Genomic DNA, 19,615 nt, shown 5'->3' on the forward strand with positions numbered 1-19,615 from the left:
ATCTACTTCTGGAAGATCTTGTCCATCATTCGTTGATATGTAGCTCCTACATTGCATAGATCGAACGACATAATCGTATAGCAGAAAGTGTCATCGGCTGTGACGAAGCTAACATTCTCTTGATCTTCCAGAGCGAGAGGGATCTGATGGTACCCTTAATAGGCATTGAGCATACAGATCCTCTCACAACCCAAAGTAGAATCCCCCATATGGTCAATTCTTGGTAACGGGTAGCAGTCTTTGGGGCTGACTCAGTTGAGGTCTCGAAAGTCGATGTTGTCCCTCCACTTATTGTTGGATTTGGACACTAGAACCATGTTAGAGAGCCAGGATGGGAACTGTACTTCTTTAACGTGCCCTCCTCTTAAGAGCTTATCTACTTCAGCTCAGATGATCTTATTTTGTTTAGCTGAGAAGTTCCGCTTCTTCTGCTTTACTAGCCGGGCATCAGATAGAAGATGTAGCTTATGCTCAGCTATCTCGGGCTTGATTCTTGACAACTCCTTGGGGGACCAAGCGAAGAAATCCCTATTGCACCTCAGGCATTTGACTGGATCTGTTTTGATCTCGATTGGCAGATTGCCTGATATACGGGTGATGCTTTCCAGTCACTCTGGGTAGAGCTGGACTTCTTCCCAAGGGATGGACTCCTCTACTATAGGTAGGGGCTCCTCTTGGATGATGTGGATTCCGCCATCTTGGGTTCTTTGAGCCTTGCGGGCCTCCACTCTTACCATGTCAATGTAACATCTGCGAAAGACCAGTTGCTCGCCTCTGACCTCCCCGACCTGGTCTCCTATAGGGAATTTAATCTTTTGATGAAAAGTGAAGACTGTCGCTCAGAACTCGTGCAATGCCGGTCTTCCCAGGATAACATTGTACGAGGATGGTGAATCCACCACTATGAAAGTGCTTCTCCGCGTCCTCACTAGGGGCCCGTTACCCAGAGATATTGCTAGCTTAATTTGGCCAATTGGTCTTACCTCATTGCCGATGAACCCATACAATGAAGTGACCATTGGTTGGAATACACTGGCGTCGATTTCCATGTCGTCAAATGCATTCTTGAACAGCACATTGACAGAGCTCCCAGTATCAACGAAAACTCTGGTCACGCGATTGTTGGTTATAAATACTTTGATTATTAGGGCATCATCGTGCGGAAGCTCCAACCCTTCCAAGTTTTGCGGTCCGAAACTGATTATAGGTCCGGTAGCTTCATCGCGACTGCATCCTACAGCGTGTATCTCTAGATGACGCTCATGAGATTTACGAGCCCTAGTGAAATCTCCATTTGTGGGCCCTCCGGAGATCATGCCGATCTCTCGGATGGTCACATTTTCCCTGTTCTCCTCCTCCGGGGATTCCCCCTGCTCCTTGCCCCGACTTGGCTGTTGGTTTCCCTAACCTGTATTTTCGAGCATGGATTTACCTGACTGACCTACCATGGTAGGCTAGCTAGCAAGCAACCTCTGAAGATTAAGCACGATCTCAGGCGGAGGAAGGCCTAGTTCAGCTGCGCACTAAGAGTCACGAGCGAACTGGATACAATCCCCAGTGGCATAGGTGTGGGATCGATGGTAAGTGCAATAGCGAGGTCCCCATTGACCTGGTCTTGGGGCTTGGACAACTTCTACTCGTTGAGCCGACCTGGAGTCCTAACCAGGCGGGAATCTTGGTCGTGCATCCTTGGAGCAAGGAAAAGACCGAGCTGGAGGTTGGGGTAGCCTTTTCTCCGGCTTGTTGGCAGGAGCGGGTGCCTTGTCTGCTTTTTGTCGAGCCGTCTTGGCCTCTTCTATGTTGATGTAGCTAATAACCCTCCCCAACATCTCATCAAAGTTCCTTACTGGCTCCCGAATAAGAGCCGGAAGAACTCCCCCTCCGCCAAGTCGTGGGAGAAGGCACTCATTAATATCTCCGAGGTAGCGGATGGTACGTCCTGGGCTACCTGGTTGAAACGTTTGATATAACTTCTCAGGGGTTCCGCAGACCCCTGTTTAAGGATAAAGAGACAGTGGTATGTCTTCTGGTACTTTCTGCTACTGGCAAAATAGCGCAAGAAAATGGTCTTGAACTCTTGGAAGCAGGTGATGGACCCATTCGGCAGTCCATTGAACTATTTTTGTACCAAGTTGGACAGAGTGTTTAAGAACACTGGGCATTTAATGGCGTTGCTGTATTGGTGCAGCAGCACAACGTTCCAAAACTTTCGGAGATAATCCTCCGAGTCCTTGCTACCATCATATTCTCCAATAGCTGGGGGCTTGTACCCCTTCAGTAGCTTTTCCTCGAGTACCCTTAGCAAGAAAGACACTTGCTCTTTAGGTACCTCCCTGGGCTCCTCTCGGAGAACTATGACTTTCCCCTTCTTTGAATCTCTAGGCGGGGAGCTCTCGCCCATAGAGGCTTGTGGCTGTTCTTTCTTATTATAATAGTCTGAGCCCTTGTTGTAATAGTCTGGGCAGGACTCCTAATAGAAGGTTTGAGAGAAATCCTCAGGCTATCTTCTTTTAGATCCCCTATTTGAGACGCGGATCAGGTCCTTGGAAATTGTGGACATCTTGTGTGGGTGAGAAGCGGTGGTGTGTTTTTCGGAAGCCGCTCGCCTCTTGGCCTTCTTGAACAGTTCATATTCTTCTGTTGTCATGGTGACGTTGATTCTTCCAGTATCCTCCATCTTCACACTCCAGAAAAGGCGAAGGAAGTTCCCACAGATGGCGCCAAATTGATCTTGTCCAGAATCTGAGTTAGACGAAGGTCGGATGAGCTGTTATTGGTGTTGACGGAGAGGCGACTAGGACACCCTTATCGTATGTGCCCAAGAGAACGGACCCCCACGTGGTGCTGACGGACGGCGGTAACTAATCCGGTGGTACTTAAGCTCTGTGTGCACTCAGACAAGCACACGGAATGTTAGAGGCCAAAAACCAAGTGCAAAATTCCCCAGAGCAGGCCCTCTGACGTTCAAGTCAGATACTTTTTCCCCAGAAGAAAGGTGTACGAAGGAAAAAGAAATGTATAGGGCAAGTGCAAAAGTGTGCACGTACCTGCTCAAGGGAGAGAACCTCTCTTTTTATATGACCGTGCGTACCTCTGGTGCCTGACCAATGTCAGAGAATGTCGGGTGTCAGGACCTGTTGGGGTGATGGAAGACGTGTGACACCCTCCCATGGACTGGAAGAAGGTTCCAATCGCAGATGACCGTAGACGATTGAAATATTCCCTGACATACAGCGGTTATTCTCTGACAGACGATTATGATTCCCTGACCTTATTGTCGCCTAGTGTCTTCTATCCTGCCCGGGTTTGACTAGGGGTAGCCCGGGATGATCTTTTGGATATAACACCTGGCTCAAGTCTTGATGAGAAGGACGAGCTGTGGCGAGAGTCTCATCTTCCCATTTGGATTGCTAAAGATCCGATCGGGAGTTGGCCTACTAAGAGCACCAGGACTAGATATGTAGATCGAACTAAGAAAACTTGACTAGTTGGAGCAGGTCAGGCATTACTCCAGTTGCACATCATGTCTCAGATCTGGGATCCCGATCTGTAAGCACTTGACCAGAAATCTTGCGGTTGATGACATCTAGCGGCCCCAATTCTTCTTTTCCTAACTACTGATTGACACGTCCCCCTGACTTCTAACTGTCTCATCCCCTTGATTTTTGACTGTCACGTTCTTTTGACTTCTGACTGTCACATCCCCTTGACTTCTGACTGTCACATCCCTTTGACTTCTGATTATCTGACCTTATCAGACTCTATCATTATACACTATATCACCGGAGATACAATTTGCCTCGTAATTTATCCATCGAATAAATCCAAAGTATAATGTATACATATCCATAAGTCGATCATAGTTCAATTCTTTTTAATAATATAGGGGTTCAAATTTCGCTTGACTAGACCATTTTTTTCCTAATCCATTTACTTAATAAATTCGAAGCCACACAATTTACAAGCACTTACAAGTAGACCTCTATAAATATGAAGCATAATTTATACACTAATTATTTTAAAAAATAATTTATTTTTAAAAATTTACTTAATAAATAAATTTGAAATAGAATACTTCCAAACAGCCCTCTAAAATATTCTTTTTCTCTGAATGCTTTATCCGCAATTTCTCTATATCCTTGAGACATTATCGCAAACACCTTCGCTGCACAGCAGCAACATCGACTTCGTCTGCTGTAAATCACAAAAAGCTGCCAATCAACTGATTAGGCTGCAACAGACTGAGACTTTTGAGCTTTATCTCCGATCGTATGTACATCGGAAGAAGGTGGCAGGCAGTGCAGTGTGGCGTTTGACCGGCAGAGCGAGCTGTGTATAGGTGGTCAGAGCAGTACCTACGCCTGCCTTGCTCACTGTGCGCTCTGCCACCGCGGATCTCATATCTTCCAGCCAGTCCAGTCCAAAAAAATATTTCTATCGAAACTGAAGCGACTAGCAATGATACAAAAAACCACGGCCACCGGTCGACCATCATCAAATCACGACCAAGAGGCCGCAACTACCGTGGATCAAGTTGATTCAATTAGTAGGATAAAAAATTATCCAACTCTATTAAATTAAATAATATAATATTTACGTCCGATCTTATCTCCAATAATTTTTATTATCAAATATATAAAAATTTATCAATTATTTGAATATATAATTCTATATCTATTGAAATATAAAATATAAATAAAAAAAAAATATTTTAAAATGATAATAGGTATTACTCATTACACGTTGTAGTAGCTAATTGACAGTAACTGCTACAACGTGTAACAGCTTATCAACAGTAGCTACTACATCGTGTAACAACTTATTGATAGTAGTTTCTATAAGTAGGGGTGATTACAGATCAGGTTGATTCGATTATTGGGATAAAAAATTATTCGACCTTACTAGATTAGATAATGCAATATATATATTTTTCGATTCGATTTGGGTCAATATGAACGTATTGATCAATTTAACGGATTAACTGCTCACCTCTAGCCGCAATCAACAAGAAGAACAACCTATCGTCCATCGCAACCTTTTAGTCTTGATCGAGCAGTGTGCTTGGCTGCAATTGACGATATGCTTTTGCGGTCGTATTTTGTAACCCTCAATTTTTTCAATATAAGAAATATATAAGGTATAAAAATAGATAGTTGCAAAAGGTGGAACTGCCACCTTAGCAGCTCCCTGAGTCCGGCCCCACAAATATCCAGAGGGGGTAAATCACGATTAAGCTGGGCAGGAGGGGTGACTGGGGATCGAGTGGAATTTAAAGTACAGTAAACCGAGGTTTTACGCCCGTGTGCAACTGGTGACCCTCGACCCCTGAACCTCCGTTGCAAGCGTCAGACATCCTTCTAACTGATCCAGCCCGTGGGGGCTAAAAATAGGCACCCTAAAAATAGATAGTGAAAGAGAAATGGAAGGTAATAATATAGTCATCTCCCCTCAAAGTATATATATATATATATATATATATATATATATATATATATATATATATATATATATATATATATATATATATATATATATGAAATTACACAAACTCTGATTAAAAACAACGTGTGGTTATTGTGGCTAGGGGTGAGCAGCCAACTCGTCAAACCGACCAACCTGTTATACCGACCCGAATCGAATCGAAAAAAAATAATCCACCGGATATAAGGCCAGATGTAGGGTCCTGATATTGCATTATCTGATCTAGTAGAGTCGGATAGTTTTTTTATCCCAATAACCGAACCAACCCGATCCACGATCACCCCTACTTGTAGCAACTACTGTTGATAAGCTGCTATACGTTGTAGCAACTACTGTCGATAAGTTGCTACATGTTATAGTAGCTATTTTCGATTAGCTGCTACAACGTATAATAAGTAATGTCTATTATCATTTTAAAATATTTTATTTTTTTTTATTGTACTTATATTTATATTTTATATTTCATTGGATATAGGGTCGGATATCTAAATAACTGACAACTCGTCGAATATATGATACATAAGAACCGCCGGATATAGGGCCGAATGTAAATCTCGATATTATATTATCTGATCTAATAAGATCGAATAATTTTTTATCCCAATAATCGAACTAATTCGACCCATGATCACCCTTAGTTGTGGCTGCTGATCACAGCCCCTAGCCGCAAAAGCACACTGAAGCCAGTCACGGCCTGACTCAACCGGCCGCCTTGATTTGGCAGTCTTTGGAGCCAGGTCCAGTCAGGCCAATAACGTTCAGAATTTATTATTATTATTATATTTTATTACAAAATAATAGTATTTAAAAAATTAAATGAGAGATATTAAAGGTAGAAGCTCTCTATTTTAAAAAATTGAGTGCGCTTTTAAATAATTAATCTGCCTTGAAAACCCACTACTCTCTGTTACGCTGTAGGAGATTTATTTGTTTTACCGTTACTGAATATTTAATCCGCCGAAGAACAAGGAAATGGATTAGATTATTTATAAATTTCCAATTTTTATGAAATTTGATAATAATTTAGATAGATAGACCACGATTTCTGCTCCACAAAAAAGAGATTTTTTTTTCCTTGTTGATTTTCTCAGAATATGAATCCTCGTAGCTATCCCCTGCTGAAGCTGCAGGCGGCGTGGCCGAGGTAGAACCGACTCTTCTTCAACTCTCGGCCGACGTCAGGGGAGGATCCGACGACGGGCTCGCTCTCGGAGCTGGAGCAGTGGCGTCCGAAGACGGTCACCCGTGTGTCTGAGGCCGGAGCGTTGCAGACGTCCACCGCGAGGCTGCTCATCGAATGACTGCATTCCCACAGCTCGTCCTGTTTTTGTTTCAGAACCCAAAATGGAAACTTTTAGGGAGAAATTCATGGCGCGAAGAGTGGATCGATGAATTGGGGGAAAGAATCTTTTGATCGGCTATTACTATATTTACAAAATCGCAGGAGTAGACGGCGGCGCGGAAAGTGGGGAACTGGGCGGGGAAGAGCTCGTAGGCCGCGGCGAGCAACGCGGCTGCAGCCAGTACCGAAGGTTTGAACCTTAGCATCTTCACCTCTGCGGCAATTTTCGGACAAATTAAGGAAAGAACGATTTTTGGAGGCATTTAGGGTTGGAAAATTCGATTACCGCTTTGGGTTTTCAGGATGATCAGCGAGGCGTGGGACTTGAGGGCTCGCAGCACAGGTGCCGGAGCAGGGGCGAAGAAGGAGACAAAGAATCGGAGGAAGGAGAAAGGGGTGATCGATCGCATTCTCCAATCCAACGCAGCGAGCACTAGCAGCTCCATCCGCCGAATTGCTTGGGCGTCGAAGACGGTTCCTCCTTCTCCCTGAGTTCCCAAATAGAACAGTGAGTGAGACCGATCGATCCAACTCCGAAAATTTAGCAACGACGAAAGAGGGTTTAGGGCACTTGGAGATCCGCGAGAACCGATCTGCTCTTCTTCATCTTCGAGGCGAGCGAGATGCACGAGACGGAGAGCAGACCAACGATCCATGGCTTCTCCTGCTGCAACCGAAACAGGATTAGCAAACTGCATCGCGATCAAAAACCCCCCAAATTGCATCCGCCCTACCGAGATTTCGCGCCTGCAAAGGAACCGATCGATGTAGTTGATCGCCAGGTACGCGACGAGAGGATCGAGAGTGCAGCCGAACTCCAGGACCAGAGCGACGGCGTCCCTCCGGGCCGCAATGTCGACGGCGCAGCCGACGGAGGAGACCATGTGGTCGGACTCCGCGGTGAAGAGGGCTGCGAAGCAGCCGGAGCGCTGCTGCTGCTCGTCATCGCAACTGATCAGCGGGTTCTCCAGGTCGAACTCCATTCTTGTCGCCGGCTACGGTCGGATAAAGGTTGGATTTTTAGGTGGAGAAGCTTAGTTAGAGGAATGGCTAATCTAATGGCGCGTTGGATCGAGGAAGAAGGGAAGTAAAGTGGAGTGAACAGGAACAGGCCATGAGTGGCCGGTAAAAGCGAGCAGGTGTCGCTGTCGCATAGGGGGACAGACGGAGGAGCAACAAAAGAGAGATCGCAGAGTTGCAGTTGAGCCTTCGAAAATTTTAATTAATTCAGTTCAGTCAACTTAAGCCTTTTCGCATTGTCAAATGTCAAAAGCTTCCTCCTTCGGAGAAGATCTCGCCGTCAAATCGAATCAAATTTTATAAGGTTTAAATTTATTTAATAACATAATCAAATCAAACTAAGTTGAACTTAAAATAAATTAAATTATTCAAATTTAATTTAATTTATTTTTTTTTGAGAAATTCTGATTTTTTTATTATTGGAATTTTTTATTTTTAAATTTATTTAATGAATATTGAACGGTATAATAGAATTTATTTGCTCATTTAAAAATTTATTTATTGATATTATGATAAGTTTGATGTCCCAAGGCTTGTTAAGTTGGTTAGAAAGTGACAGTTTTACTATAATGAGACAATGAGTTAATTTTTAATGTATGTATATTCTCTGGGAAAAAAATCTCTTACATATTTTAACTACTTGATAATCGATTATAAGTTAACCTTGTTATTTATCTTACTTCACATAATTTGGGAGCAGGTTGTGAGAGATGTCTAGATGAACATGATTCGCTCTTACCCTAGTCATTTAATGGTTGACTATAAATTGATCATGTGATTTATCTCTTTTATTGGAATGAGTTGCGAGGGGTGTCTAGGATAAGTGTAATTATTTTTTTGCTACAATTAATAAATATGATTTTTTTATCTCCACCGATTGGCACAGTGGATACTTGTATATTGTATTGCTACAATAAATCATAGGATTAATTCTCAATGTGTACAAAATGCATAGCAGGTCACTTGACCGACTGACCTCATGCAAAAAGGTTACTATGTTAGGCGAAACCTCTCATAATTTACTTCCTTTCTAGATCGCATGTGGTAGTCCTAAAGGGGCCCTCAAGGTGATTCACTCCCACCCTTAATCATTTGATGGTTAGCTATAATTTGATCATGTGATTTATCTCATTTTATTGGGACAGGCTGTGACGGCGTCTAAGTGAGCGTAATCACCTTTTGAAATAATTGATGAATATGATTTATCCCCACTAATTAGCACAGTGGATACTTGCATGTGGTATTGTTGCAATAGGTTATAAGATTGGTTCTTAGTGGTTGTAAAATGCATCGTAGGTCACCTAACCGCTGCCCCCCATGTAAAGGGTCACTAATCCTGTCCGAAAATCGTGAAGAAGGCCTATTGGGGATGTGACTTCTGGGTTGACCACGTGTAAACCTCACTCCACTCTGCAACACAAGAACAGTGCTGAGCTAGGGAAGGGGTCCTCGACGTTGGCCCTCCGACGCTCAAATCAAATACCGAAAAAATGGAAGGAAACGGAGCAACAATAAGTACAGGTGTGAATAGTGAATAACGTGCGCACACCTCCGTTAGTGCATGGACCCCCTTTATATATCATCCTAGAGGGTGATGTGCATGTTCCTCAAGGCGTGTGCATGTTCTCCAAATTGTCCTATGAAAGGACATGTCAGAAAAGTTACTTTGACATCATACCTTAACAGGGCACGCAAATCCCTGACAAGATAGTAGAAGCTTCTGTTGACCATGCCTCGTTGTTAGCGGCATTATATATCTCCCAAAGGGATATCAATGAATATGAGAGGGGTCCCACTGCTTGACCGAGCAAAGGAGCTGCTCGGTTGGGGATCTCCGCTCGGTAGACCTCTGCTGCTTCCCTATAATGACTAGGTTCGGTAGGTTATTTCTGGCCGATCGGGTGAGCGCTCTAGTCGCCTTAATGTTCCTCCGCTTTGTGATGAAAATATGATGTTCTTGTCGTAGTGCTCTTGGCTATACGGGCGTTCTGCTTGAACAAGCCACTTACCGATCAGACACTTCACGCCCGATCGACCGCTACAACAGACCTCCGCTCGGCCCACCTTTGGTGAGCCCATTGATTCTCTGGCGTTAACCGTCTTGCCTTTGACCTCTACATCAGCCTTGACTTTGACCTCCACTCCATCTGCTACCTCCGTCCTTGACTCGCACATGGTGGGCCCCTTATCACCACATCACAAGTCTTCCCCTCAAGTTTAGTCGAAGGAGACTATAAGTCCAAATGACTGGACAAGTAGTGTCTTTTGTGTCCTTTTGTTCGGGCATTCTCTGTTCTTGAGCTACCGGTCGGATTATATAATCTTCACCATTCTACTTCATCTAGCTGACTTGGGTGTGTAACTGCCACTTGGATCCTACTTCATAAGCCTGAGTTTTGAACGACCGCTCGACTATCATAGAGATAGAGATTTATTTTTCATATTTAATTAATTTTTTGTTTAACCATGCGATTATTATAAAAAATTTGGAGGCTAAGATGGAGGATACCTCTTTCAATCCTTCGGAAATGATTACGGACTAGTGGGTTGATTCGTTCTCGGACTCGCTTTCTGATTCCGGTTCCGTTGCCATCAATGCGAGGTAATTGTGATGCTTCTGATCCTCAACATTCGATTCTTCTGAGGATGACTCGTCCCACGTCGCCTTGGGTGTCTTTTTCTTTTTGGTTGGTTTGGGTTTGTCGTCTTTCATTTTTAGACACTCGTTCTTGTAGTGTCCTTTCTTGTTACACCCGTAACATGTGACCTTTGCCTTCGAGTCACTTGCTTTGATCACCTTTTGTAAGTTCTTCTTCATGAAGTTGTTCTTCCTTCTCGTGAACATTTTTCTGACCATGTTCACGAGTTCTTCTTCGTCTTCCGAGTTAGATTCAAATTCTGGCTCTGATTTTTGCTTGTATTTAGCTTCTTTTGAGGGACCTACAAAAAGAGCAATACCTTTCTTGACCTGCTTTGAGTTAGTCTGTTCACGGAGTTCAAGTTCACAAAACAACTCATCTAGTTTTAATTTAGACAAATTCCTCAAAATTTTATAGGCATCCACAATGGATGCCCACAGTGCATTTCGAGGAAATGCGTTTAGTGCGTACCTTACAAGATCGTGGTTCTCCATCTAGTGGCTAATTGTATGAAGTCCGTTGAGGATGTCCTTTATCCTCGCATGTAGTTGACTCACAGATTCTCCTCGTATTTTATATTAAATAGTTTATTTAAAAATAAATCCCTTTTTGTTATCTTTGTGTCGTTGGTTCTCTCATGCAGTTCTATGAGTTTGTCCCATATTTCCTTCGTGTTTTCATGTGGGTCGACACAGTTCAATTCTTCCTTCGTTAGCCAACATTGGATTGTGTTGAGAGCTTTAAAGTCGATCTGAGCATTCTTCTTCATTTATGGATTCCAGTTTTTCAAGTCCATTGGAATTTCGACATTGTCGATGGGCGCCTTGTATCCTTTAGTGACGCTGAACCATTGGTCAAAGTCGGTCTTCAGGTACACCTCCATCCATTTTTTCCAGTATAAAAAGTCATCACCATTAAAGAGGAGAGGACGTACAATAGAGTATCCCTCATTTTAGGCCATAAACCTTGCACACAAAAGCGGAAAAGGCCAAAAAAAATCCCAAGACTAGGTCTTGGATTAGTAGTGTGGGAGAAGAAGAAAAAAAATATTAAGACTCGATTGGTGTTGGACCAACTCAGAGTCATTTGCAACGAAAAAAAATTTATCTAAAAAGGTAATTATACCAGTTTAGACTATACCGAATAAGCTTAAAATCCGAAAGAGAGAAAAAACTACCCCTTGTCTGATTGGTGGTTGCACCAATTCATAGCAGTACCCATTCTGATACCACTTATAGGATCGAAAACAATGCTAAGGAGGGGGGGGGTGAATAATGATCGTCAAAAATTTGAATTAAAACTAAGTTATGCAGCGAAAAATGAAAGAAACAAACAACGCTAATAAAAGTTGGTTTTACTTGGTTCGGAGCCTTCGACGACTCCTACTTTAAGACCCACACTCATCGAGTGCTTTCGTTGGGCAATCCACTAATAGTTCACAAAAATATGTTACAAGATAAGTACAAGAACTAAAAAATAAGGTTACCGACAATAAGAAAAATATGAAAATCTGAGTCGCCGGTTATCGGAGGAGCTTTACAGCGTCGTAGGAGCTTTTTCGGAGCACCGAGCAAGAAGAAACCTTGTCGTAATTATTGTTCTAAAGCTCCGGGTCAAATGCCTTTAAATAGATCCATTTCGGGCACCTGAACCCCTCCGGGTGCCTGTACCATGTGGCTCGACCAATAGACGCGCTTCACGTCAGCTTGTGAATGATTTTTCGGGTCTGGGTGCCTGGACCGAGTCAGAGCGCTCGAATTGCCTGGGTGCCTACAGCTCGCCTGGGCCAGCCAGCTCTGGGCACCCAGACCAGCTTCGGGCGCCAAGAGTCCTTTTCTTCAGCAGCCTTCTCCCCGCAAGAAAAGGTTAGTCCGGACAATCAAAGGTTATATCTACCCTGCAAAACAGAGTTAGCACAACATAGCAGATAAGGTAGTAATTAAACCATGTTTCCTCGAGACCAAGATCTAATCAAGATCTCAACTTAGGCTTTCCAAATGGACATAAGTTAGATCGATGCCTATAGTTCCCTCAACGGAGAATGCGTCCTCACTGGATCTCTCCTCCAGTTGCTTACCTTCACTTACCAATTACATTCACTTAACTTGCCTCTGACCCACCAGGTCTTTTCATCAGTTGTCAAGTCTGCTGATCCAATTGGACTTCGGTCGGTTGTCAGGTCCTGCGGACCTAGTCAGACTTCTCGCCAGATATTAGGCCCCGTGGACCTATCTGGACTTCCCACCAGCTATTAGGCCCATAGACCTAGCTGGATTTTAGCCTGGTGTCAGGTCCCTTAGACCAGTCAACTTCTGCACACTTGGTAGAAAAGGTTAGACAAACATCACATCTAACTTTAACCTATCTGTCATACATCAAAACCAGATTATTAGTGCAACTTACACCAACAATGTGGATATCTGTTGATGATGCAAATTCCACGGCTAGATCTCATTGTTATTTTACGTAACCCTTGATCAGACGGCTCGGACCGATCGTTCGTTGGGCTTTATAAGTCATTATTTACTCACCGTCGTCTTCATACTTCCTCGTGTTTTCGATCTCGAGCATGTTTTGTGAAGTTTCTTCTCCTCCTCATCTTTGTTGGTGACCTTTCTCAGTAAACCTCTCCATTCTTTCCTTCATTGAATTCACGCTTCGTTTCTTTCTCGATTTCCTATGGCTGTCTCCCCTCAGCCTCCTCCGTCCATTCTCAGGCTCTGGTACACTTCCACCGGGTCCAAGTTTAATAGGGATAAGATTGACCAGCTGAGACTCACCTACCGTTTCCCCTCTGACTATCAAATTGCTATACCTTTGGCTTATGACCGGCCTCATGAACCTCCCGCTGGCTTCCTGCTCTTCTTTAAGGACTAATTCTACGCTGGTCTCCAATTCTCTGTTCACCCTTTCTTCTCAGCAGTATGCAAATACTTTCATATCTCCCTGCATCAACTGATGCAGAACTCCTTTAGGTTGTTGTGCCGGGTGATCGTGCGACATCCCCTTAACGCCTCGGGTATTCCATTATTTTTATTATCCCAAGTTATCCAAGCCTAGTACCTTTTTGTTTCAAGCCTGAGTGGGTTCTATCTTTTTTTAACAAAATATCGACCTCCAATAAGCACTTGAAGGAACACTATTTTTTTCGTTCGCTTTCCCTCTCGGCTAGACTTCCCGACCAGCTGGCAGATGGAAGTGATGGGGCCTCCGTTGATCGGGAGATACTGAAGCCGATCGGACTATCTCCAAGTAGCCTCTAGTTTGGTCGGTCAGAAGTATCACATTCACTGACTACTGTTGAAGAGTGTCCTTTACATGTTCGGGCTGAGCTCGATCTACACGAGACTACCCATGCCCCTACGTATGCACTATCTTATCCTTATCTTTGAATCTAATTGATTTTTTCCACCTTTTTTGCAGCTCAAATCATGCTGAGGGCACGTTTGAGTGGCAAGAGCAGGCTCGCGGATGCAGAGATTAATGCCATGAGCGTTGCTGAGCTATAAAGTTGTGGCTTGTAACCGGTCGAGCAATCTAATGACCCGACCAGCGAAGTTGGAGGGACCCACGTGCTGGTTAATGAGGTTGGAACAAGTCAGATAGTGGCTAGCGATGCTGCAGCTGCTACAGCTGACCTCCCTCCTAATCGGCCTTCAATGCTGCCAATCGCGGTGCCCTCAGAGTAAGCCACCTCAGGCGGACCTCTAATACGACGTAATTGGCACCGCCTTGCAGACCCCTACACGTACAAGTTCACGCCTCTCCTCTGAGTGGGGTGAAGCTTCAACACTCGCCTTCCCAGAGCCGGCGGCTGTCCTGATTCCTACATCCGTGACATCCGACCGGACACCCTCTCTGTCCAGATTGCCGTCGGGGACCATATTGTTGGTGCGGGTAGCACTAACGGTCTAACCCAGGTTTTGATGAATGACAAATAGGTTAAGTTAGTTGTGTTGTTGTCTGACACTTTGATCGAGTGTGCAGGAGAAGTCCAGACAGGTCGACGGGCTGACTAGATGTCTGGCACGAAGTTCAGCTAGGTCGACGGGCTGACCGGATAGCTGGCGAGAAGTCCAAGCGAGTCGACGGGCTGACCGGACGCTTGGCGAGAAGTCCAGCTAGGTCGACGGGCTGACCGGATAGCTGGTGAGAAGTCCAAGCGGGTCGACGGGCTGACCGAACGCTTGGCAAGAAGTCCAGACGGGTCGACGGGCTGACCGGACGTCTGGCAGGTAAGTAAGGTAAGTCACTGGAGGGGAGTGACTGCGAGGACGCGTTCCCGGGAAGGGAACATTAGGCGTCGATCCGGCTTAGATCCATTTCGGATATCTAAGTCGAGATCGTGACTAGATTCCGGTCTCGGAAAGACGGAATCTAAGTCATACTTTTTATATTAAATCTATAAAATGTGCTAACACACTGTTTTGTAGGATTTATTATTTGCCTTGGACTAACCTTGTTTTGCAGGAAAGAGTTGGGAAAGGGGTCCGGGCGCCCGGAAGGGATCCGGGCGCTCGGGAGGTGAATTTTATCCAGATCGCGCGTCGCCACGTGGAGCTCGTTGGTTGGACCTGCCACGTCTCACCAGGGCGCCCGGAAGGGATCCGGGGCGCCCCGAGCCTCATATAAAAGGAGGGTCAGGGTGGAGCTTCAACAAGAACTCGAATTCACTCTGCCGCTCTGCGCTCCAACGACGCTCACAAAGCTCCGACGACTCACTCCGGCTCTCTTTTTAATTCATTGTTTGTCGGTTAGCTTTGTTTTCTTTCTTTTCATTAGCAATATTTGTACATAAATTGTAATTATCCGAATTGCTAGTGAATTGCCCAACAAAGTACTCAAGGAGTACGAGCCTTGAGTAGGAGTCGTCACAGGCTCCGAACGAAGTAAAATCAACGATGTTCATCTCTTTACTTCTTTACTTTTCCGCAGCGTCTTAACTCGAGATTTTCGAATCGATATTCACCCCTCTATCGAATCTAACGGTCTTACAAGTGGTATCGGAGCGGCCTCGATTTGGTGCAACCACCAATCAGACAGGGTGAAATCATTTTTTAACAATTCCAAACTGATATTATTATCTTTTGGAAGATTTTTTCTCGTTGCATTTAAAATCTAAATTGGTACAACACCAACTTAGAGTTTCTATTTCTCCAAGATCGCTAATCCAAGACGAAGTCTTGGGATTTTTTTCAGTTAATATAGTGTGTGCAGGATAAGATGTCTCAACAAGAAGGCTTCAGCACAGATCGTCCTCCCCTATTCAACGGGATGACTTTTCGTACTGGAAGAGGAGAATGGAGGTCTACATGAAGACGGACTACGACCAATGGATGAGCGTCACAAGGGCTTACAAAATTCCAGTAGACAACTCCGGAAACATAGTAGACCCTCAAGACTGGACAAATGATATAAAGAAAAAGGCATCAATTGAAAACAAAGCCATCAATACTCTACACTGCGGACTAACACGAGAAGAACTGTCGGACCGCATCAAAACGCTAAGGAGCTTTGGGATAAACCGATCGAGCCGCACGAAGGAACAAGCGACGCGAAGGTAACAAAAAGAGATTTGCTGTTAAATAAAATTTTAATATAAAATGCAGGAAGGAGAAACGGCAAGTCAGCTCCACGCGAGGGTCAAAGATATCCTCAACGGTCACGCGATAGGCCACCAAATGGAGAACCGAGACTTAATCAGTACGCCTTAAATGCTTTTCCGCGAAACAATTTGTGGGCATCAATCGTAGATGCCTACAAAATTTCAAAAATTTATCTAAATTAAAATTGGATGAACTCTTTTGTGAATTAGAACTTCATGAGCAAACTAACGCCGGGGTCGAGAAAGGTGTAGCTTTATTTGCAGGTTCCTCTAAAGAAAAGAAGAACAAGCTGAAGAAGATTCCGATCAAGACTCTGAAGACGAAGAACACCTGGTGAACCTGGTAAGGAAAATGTTCACCAGGAAAAAGAGAAGCTTCAGCAAACAGGATCTTCAGAAGATCAGTTCGCCAGCCGACTCAAGAAATGTCACATGTTTCGGATGTAACAAAAAGGGGCACTACAAGAACGAATGCCCAAGATTGAAACTTGACAAACCAAAGTCAACAAAGAAGAAAGCCCTCAAAGCAACATGGGACGATTCCTCCTCAGACGAATCGGAGGGAGAAAGGCAAAAGCACCACTGATGGCTCGCGAAGCTGAAACGGAAGACGAATCAGAGGAATCGGAAGACGGGTCCGAACCCGAATCGAGCCACGAGTCCGCACTCGTTTCCGAAGGTTCCGAAGAGGTATACCTAAACTTAAATCGTAAATTCTTTAGAATTATCTCGTGTTTAAATAAAAAATTAGTTAAATTGGAAAATAAAAATAAATCGCTTCTTGAGGAAAATCAAAACCTCAAGGAACAATTAAAAAATTCGAATCCAACTCAAGATCGAACACTTGAGGAAGAGAATTTATCATTAAAAAATGAAATTAATAAGTTAAAAGAATTGTTGGAAAAATTCACAACAAGATCTAAAAATTTAGATTTAATTCTAAATAACCAAAAGACATGCTATAATAAAACCGGACTTGGATATAAGTCAAACTCAAACAAAACCTTTAAATCATTATTAACCCAACACAAAGCAACTAAACAAGCTTGGGTCCCGAAAGCATGCTTAACCACGCAAGTAGGACTTAATCAATTCTATATACCTAAAGATAAAATACATTATATAAACTTGAATAAATCAGATCAAAAACTAAAATATAAATCTAAATTAAAATCAAAATTCAAAACTCAACAAAATTTAGATTATCACCAAGTTGATTATAACTATAAAAAGAATCGACACAAACCCAAAATCTAAATTAATGGCCAATAATTCAGGGGGAGGCTCCAGAATAGCTGACACCTCCAAAACTAACCTACCCGACAGGGTAACCCAAAACAAACTAACCCGGCAGGGTAATTAGGATTAGTTAAAGAGAGACCAAGTTTAACTTGACTCATGGTACTGGTGAAGTTTTTGGATGATAGTACGTTAGGGAAGCTTGGGCATCGCATGTCTAGAAAGATATGGCTTCGATCTGGTGCATTTGGCCAAGTGGAACTGACCGAAGCTACCCTTAAACGAATCCTAACCAGTTAGACCAAGATTTAGTACTAAGTTCCGTGGGTAGGACTATTCGGAAAACTTCGAAAGGTTGGTTACTTCTAATGATGTCCATGTGACTCACCAAGCTTAGAAATTTATCCGAAAATGCCTATTTGTGGAAACCAAAACTAAATCTGAATCTAACACACGTTAAACCAAAACTCCATAATTAAAAATCTAATTTCATCTCACAAAATCATAGGATTCCCTGATTGATAATCTAGATCGGGTGAGATGAATAAGGATTAAATTAATTAATTTTCAAACGAAATTAAAATTAATTAAAATTAAATTTGGAATTTCAAATTCAAATTAAATTAAAATTAATTAAAATTAAAATTAAATTAAAATTAATTTTTTTTTAAAAAAAAATCTATTTTAAAGATTAAACTTAATTTTTTTTAACTTAAAAATTTATTTTAAAACTTTTTTTTTTTTAACTTAAAAATTTTTAAAACTAATTTTTTTTTAACTTAAAAATTTATTATTTTAAATTAAAAAATTTATTTTAACCTAAAAATTATTTTAAAAAATTTATTTTAAACTAAAAATTATTTTAACTTAATTAATTAAAAATAAAAATCTATTTTTTAAAACTCTTTAAAAACTATTTTCAAAATTCTTTAAAAACTATTTTTTAAAATTCTTTAAAAACTATTTTTTAAAATTCTTTAAAAACAATTTTAAAAATTCTTTAAAAACTATTTTTTAAAATTCTTTAAAAACTATTTTAAAAATTCTATAAAAACTATTTTAAAAATTCTTTAAAAACTATTTTTAAAATTCTTTAAAAAATTATTTGAAAAATTCTTTAAAAACTATTTTTAAAACTCTTTAAAAACTATTTTAAAAATTCTTTAAAAACTACTTTTTAAAATTCTTTAAAAACTATTTTCAAAATTCTTTAAAAACTATTTTTTAAAATTCTTTAAAAACTATTTTCAAAATTCTTTAAAAACTATTTTTTAAAATTCTTTAAAAAACTATTTTAAAAACTATTTTTTAAAAAATCTTTAAAAACTATTTTTTAAAATTCTTTAAAAACTATTTTAAAAACTCTTTTAAAACTATTTTAAAAACTCTTTAAAAACTATTTTCAAAATTCTTTAAAAACTATTTTTTAAAATTCTTTAAAAAACTATTTTAAAAACTCTTTAAAAACTATTTTTTAAAAATTCTTTAAAAACTATTTTTTAAAATTCTTTAAAAACTATTTTTTAAAATTCTTTAAAAACTATTTTAAAAATTCTTTAAAAACTATTTTTAAAATTCTTTAAAAACTATTTTTTAAAATTCTTTAAAAACTATTTTTTAAAATTCTTTAAAAACTTTTTTGAAAAAAAATTCGTTAAAAACTCTTTTAAATTTTTTTTAAAATTCTTTAAAAACTATTTTAAAAATTCTTTTAAAAATCATTTTAAAAAACTTTAAAATTTTTTTATAAAAATTCTTTTAAAACATTTTAAAAATTATTTTAAAAATCATTTTAAAATCTTTCTTTTAAAAATTCTTTTAAAACCTTTTAAAAATTATTGTTATTTTAAAAATTATTTTAACTTAAAATTATTTTAATATAAAAATTACATTTTTAAAATTATTTTAACTTAAAAATTATTTCAAAAATTATTTTAAAAACCTTTTAAAAATCATTTAAAAACTATTTTAAAAAACATTTTAAAACTATTTTAAAAATTATGTATCATTTTGAAAAATTCTTCTTATTTTTTCACTCTAATAAAATTCTTTTAACTTAAAAAAAAAATAGTAATAATAATAAATTATTTCTATAGACTATTTTCACTTTCAAAATTATTATTTTGACTTTAAACTCATTTTTAATCTTAAACATCATTTTAACCTTAAAACTATTTTTTAATTTTACCTAACTGAAAATTAAAACTTAAATTAAAACTTAAAAATTTAACTTTAAACTTAATTATGTAATTAATAGGTAGAACTTAACTATTTAAGTTTAACTTTATT

General features: G+C 40.5%; 1 protein-coding gene across 4 annotated transcripts; it reads right to left on the minus strand.

Annotated features, from left to right (window-relative positions):
- Positions 1-6,458: 6,458 nt before the first annotated feature.
- LOC122014333 (putative cyclin-D6-1) lies at positions 6,459-8,170 on the minus strand. 4 transcript variants are annotated; one of them, XM_042570538.1, is made up of 5 exons: positions 7,558-8,168; positions 7,395-7,487; positions 7,110-7,311; positions 6,907-7,037; positions 6,459-6,802 (listed from the first exon to the last, which is right to left on the minus strand). In XM_042570538.1, exons 1-5 carry the CDS (start codon positions 7,804-7,806, stop codon positions 6,590-6,592), a joined length of 888 nt encoding a protein of 295 aa, XP_042426472.1. In that variant the 5' UTR covers positions 7,807-8,168; the 3' UTR covers positions 6,459-6,589. The 4 variants fall into 4 exon arrangements, with proteins under 4 accessions (XP_042426472.1, XP_042426471.1, XP_042426470.1 ...); XM_042570537.1 differs by having other exon boundaries at positions 7,395-7,490; positions 7,558-8,166; XM_042570536.1 differs by having other exon boundaries at positions 6,916-7,037; positions 7,110-8,170.
- Positions 8,171-19,615: the final 11,445 nt, after the last annotated feature.

The sequence above is a fragment of the Zingiber officinale genome, chromosome 8B (genome assembly GCF_018446385.1).
Source record: "Zingiber officinale cultivar Zhangliang chromosome 8B, Zo_v1.1, whole genome shotgun sequence".
In the NCBI taxonomy this organism is placed as follows: domain Eukaryota; kingdom Viridiplantae; phylum Streptophyta; class Magnoliopsida; order Zingiberales; family Zingiberaceae; genus Zingiber; species Zingiber officinale.

Bases quoted from the DNA above. Each gene is read 5' to 3' on its own strand.
- LOC122014333 (XM_042570535.1), bottom strand. From the start codon at position 7,806: ATGGAGTTCGACCTGGAGAACCCGCTGATCAGTTGCGATGACGAGCAG. The intron at 7,038-7,109 runs GTAATCGAATTT...AAATTGCCGCAG, and splicing joins CATCCTGAAAACCCAAAGCG to AGGTGAAGATGCTAAGGTTC. The intron at 6,803-6,906 runs GTAATAGCCGAT...AAACAAAAACAG, and splicing joins CCTGCGATTTTGTAAATATA to GACGAGCTGTGGGAATGCAG.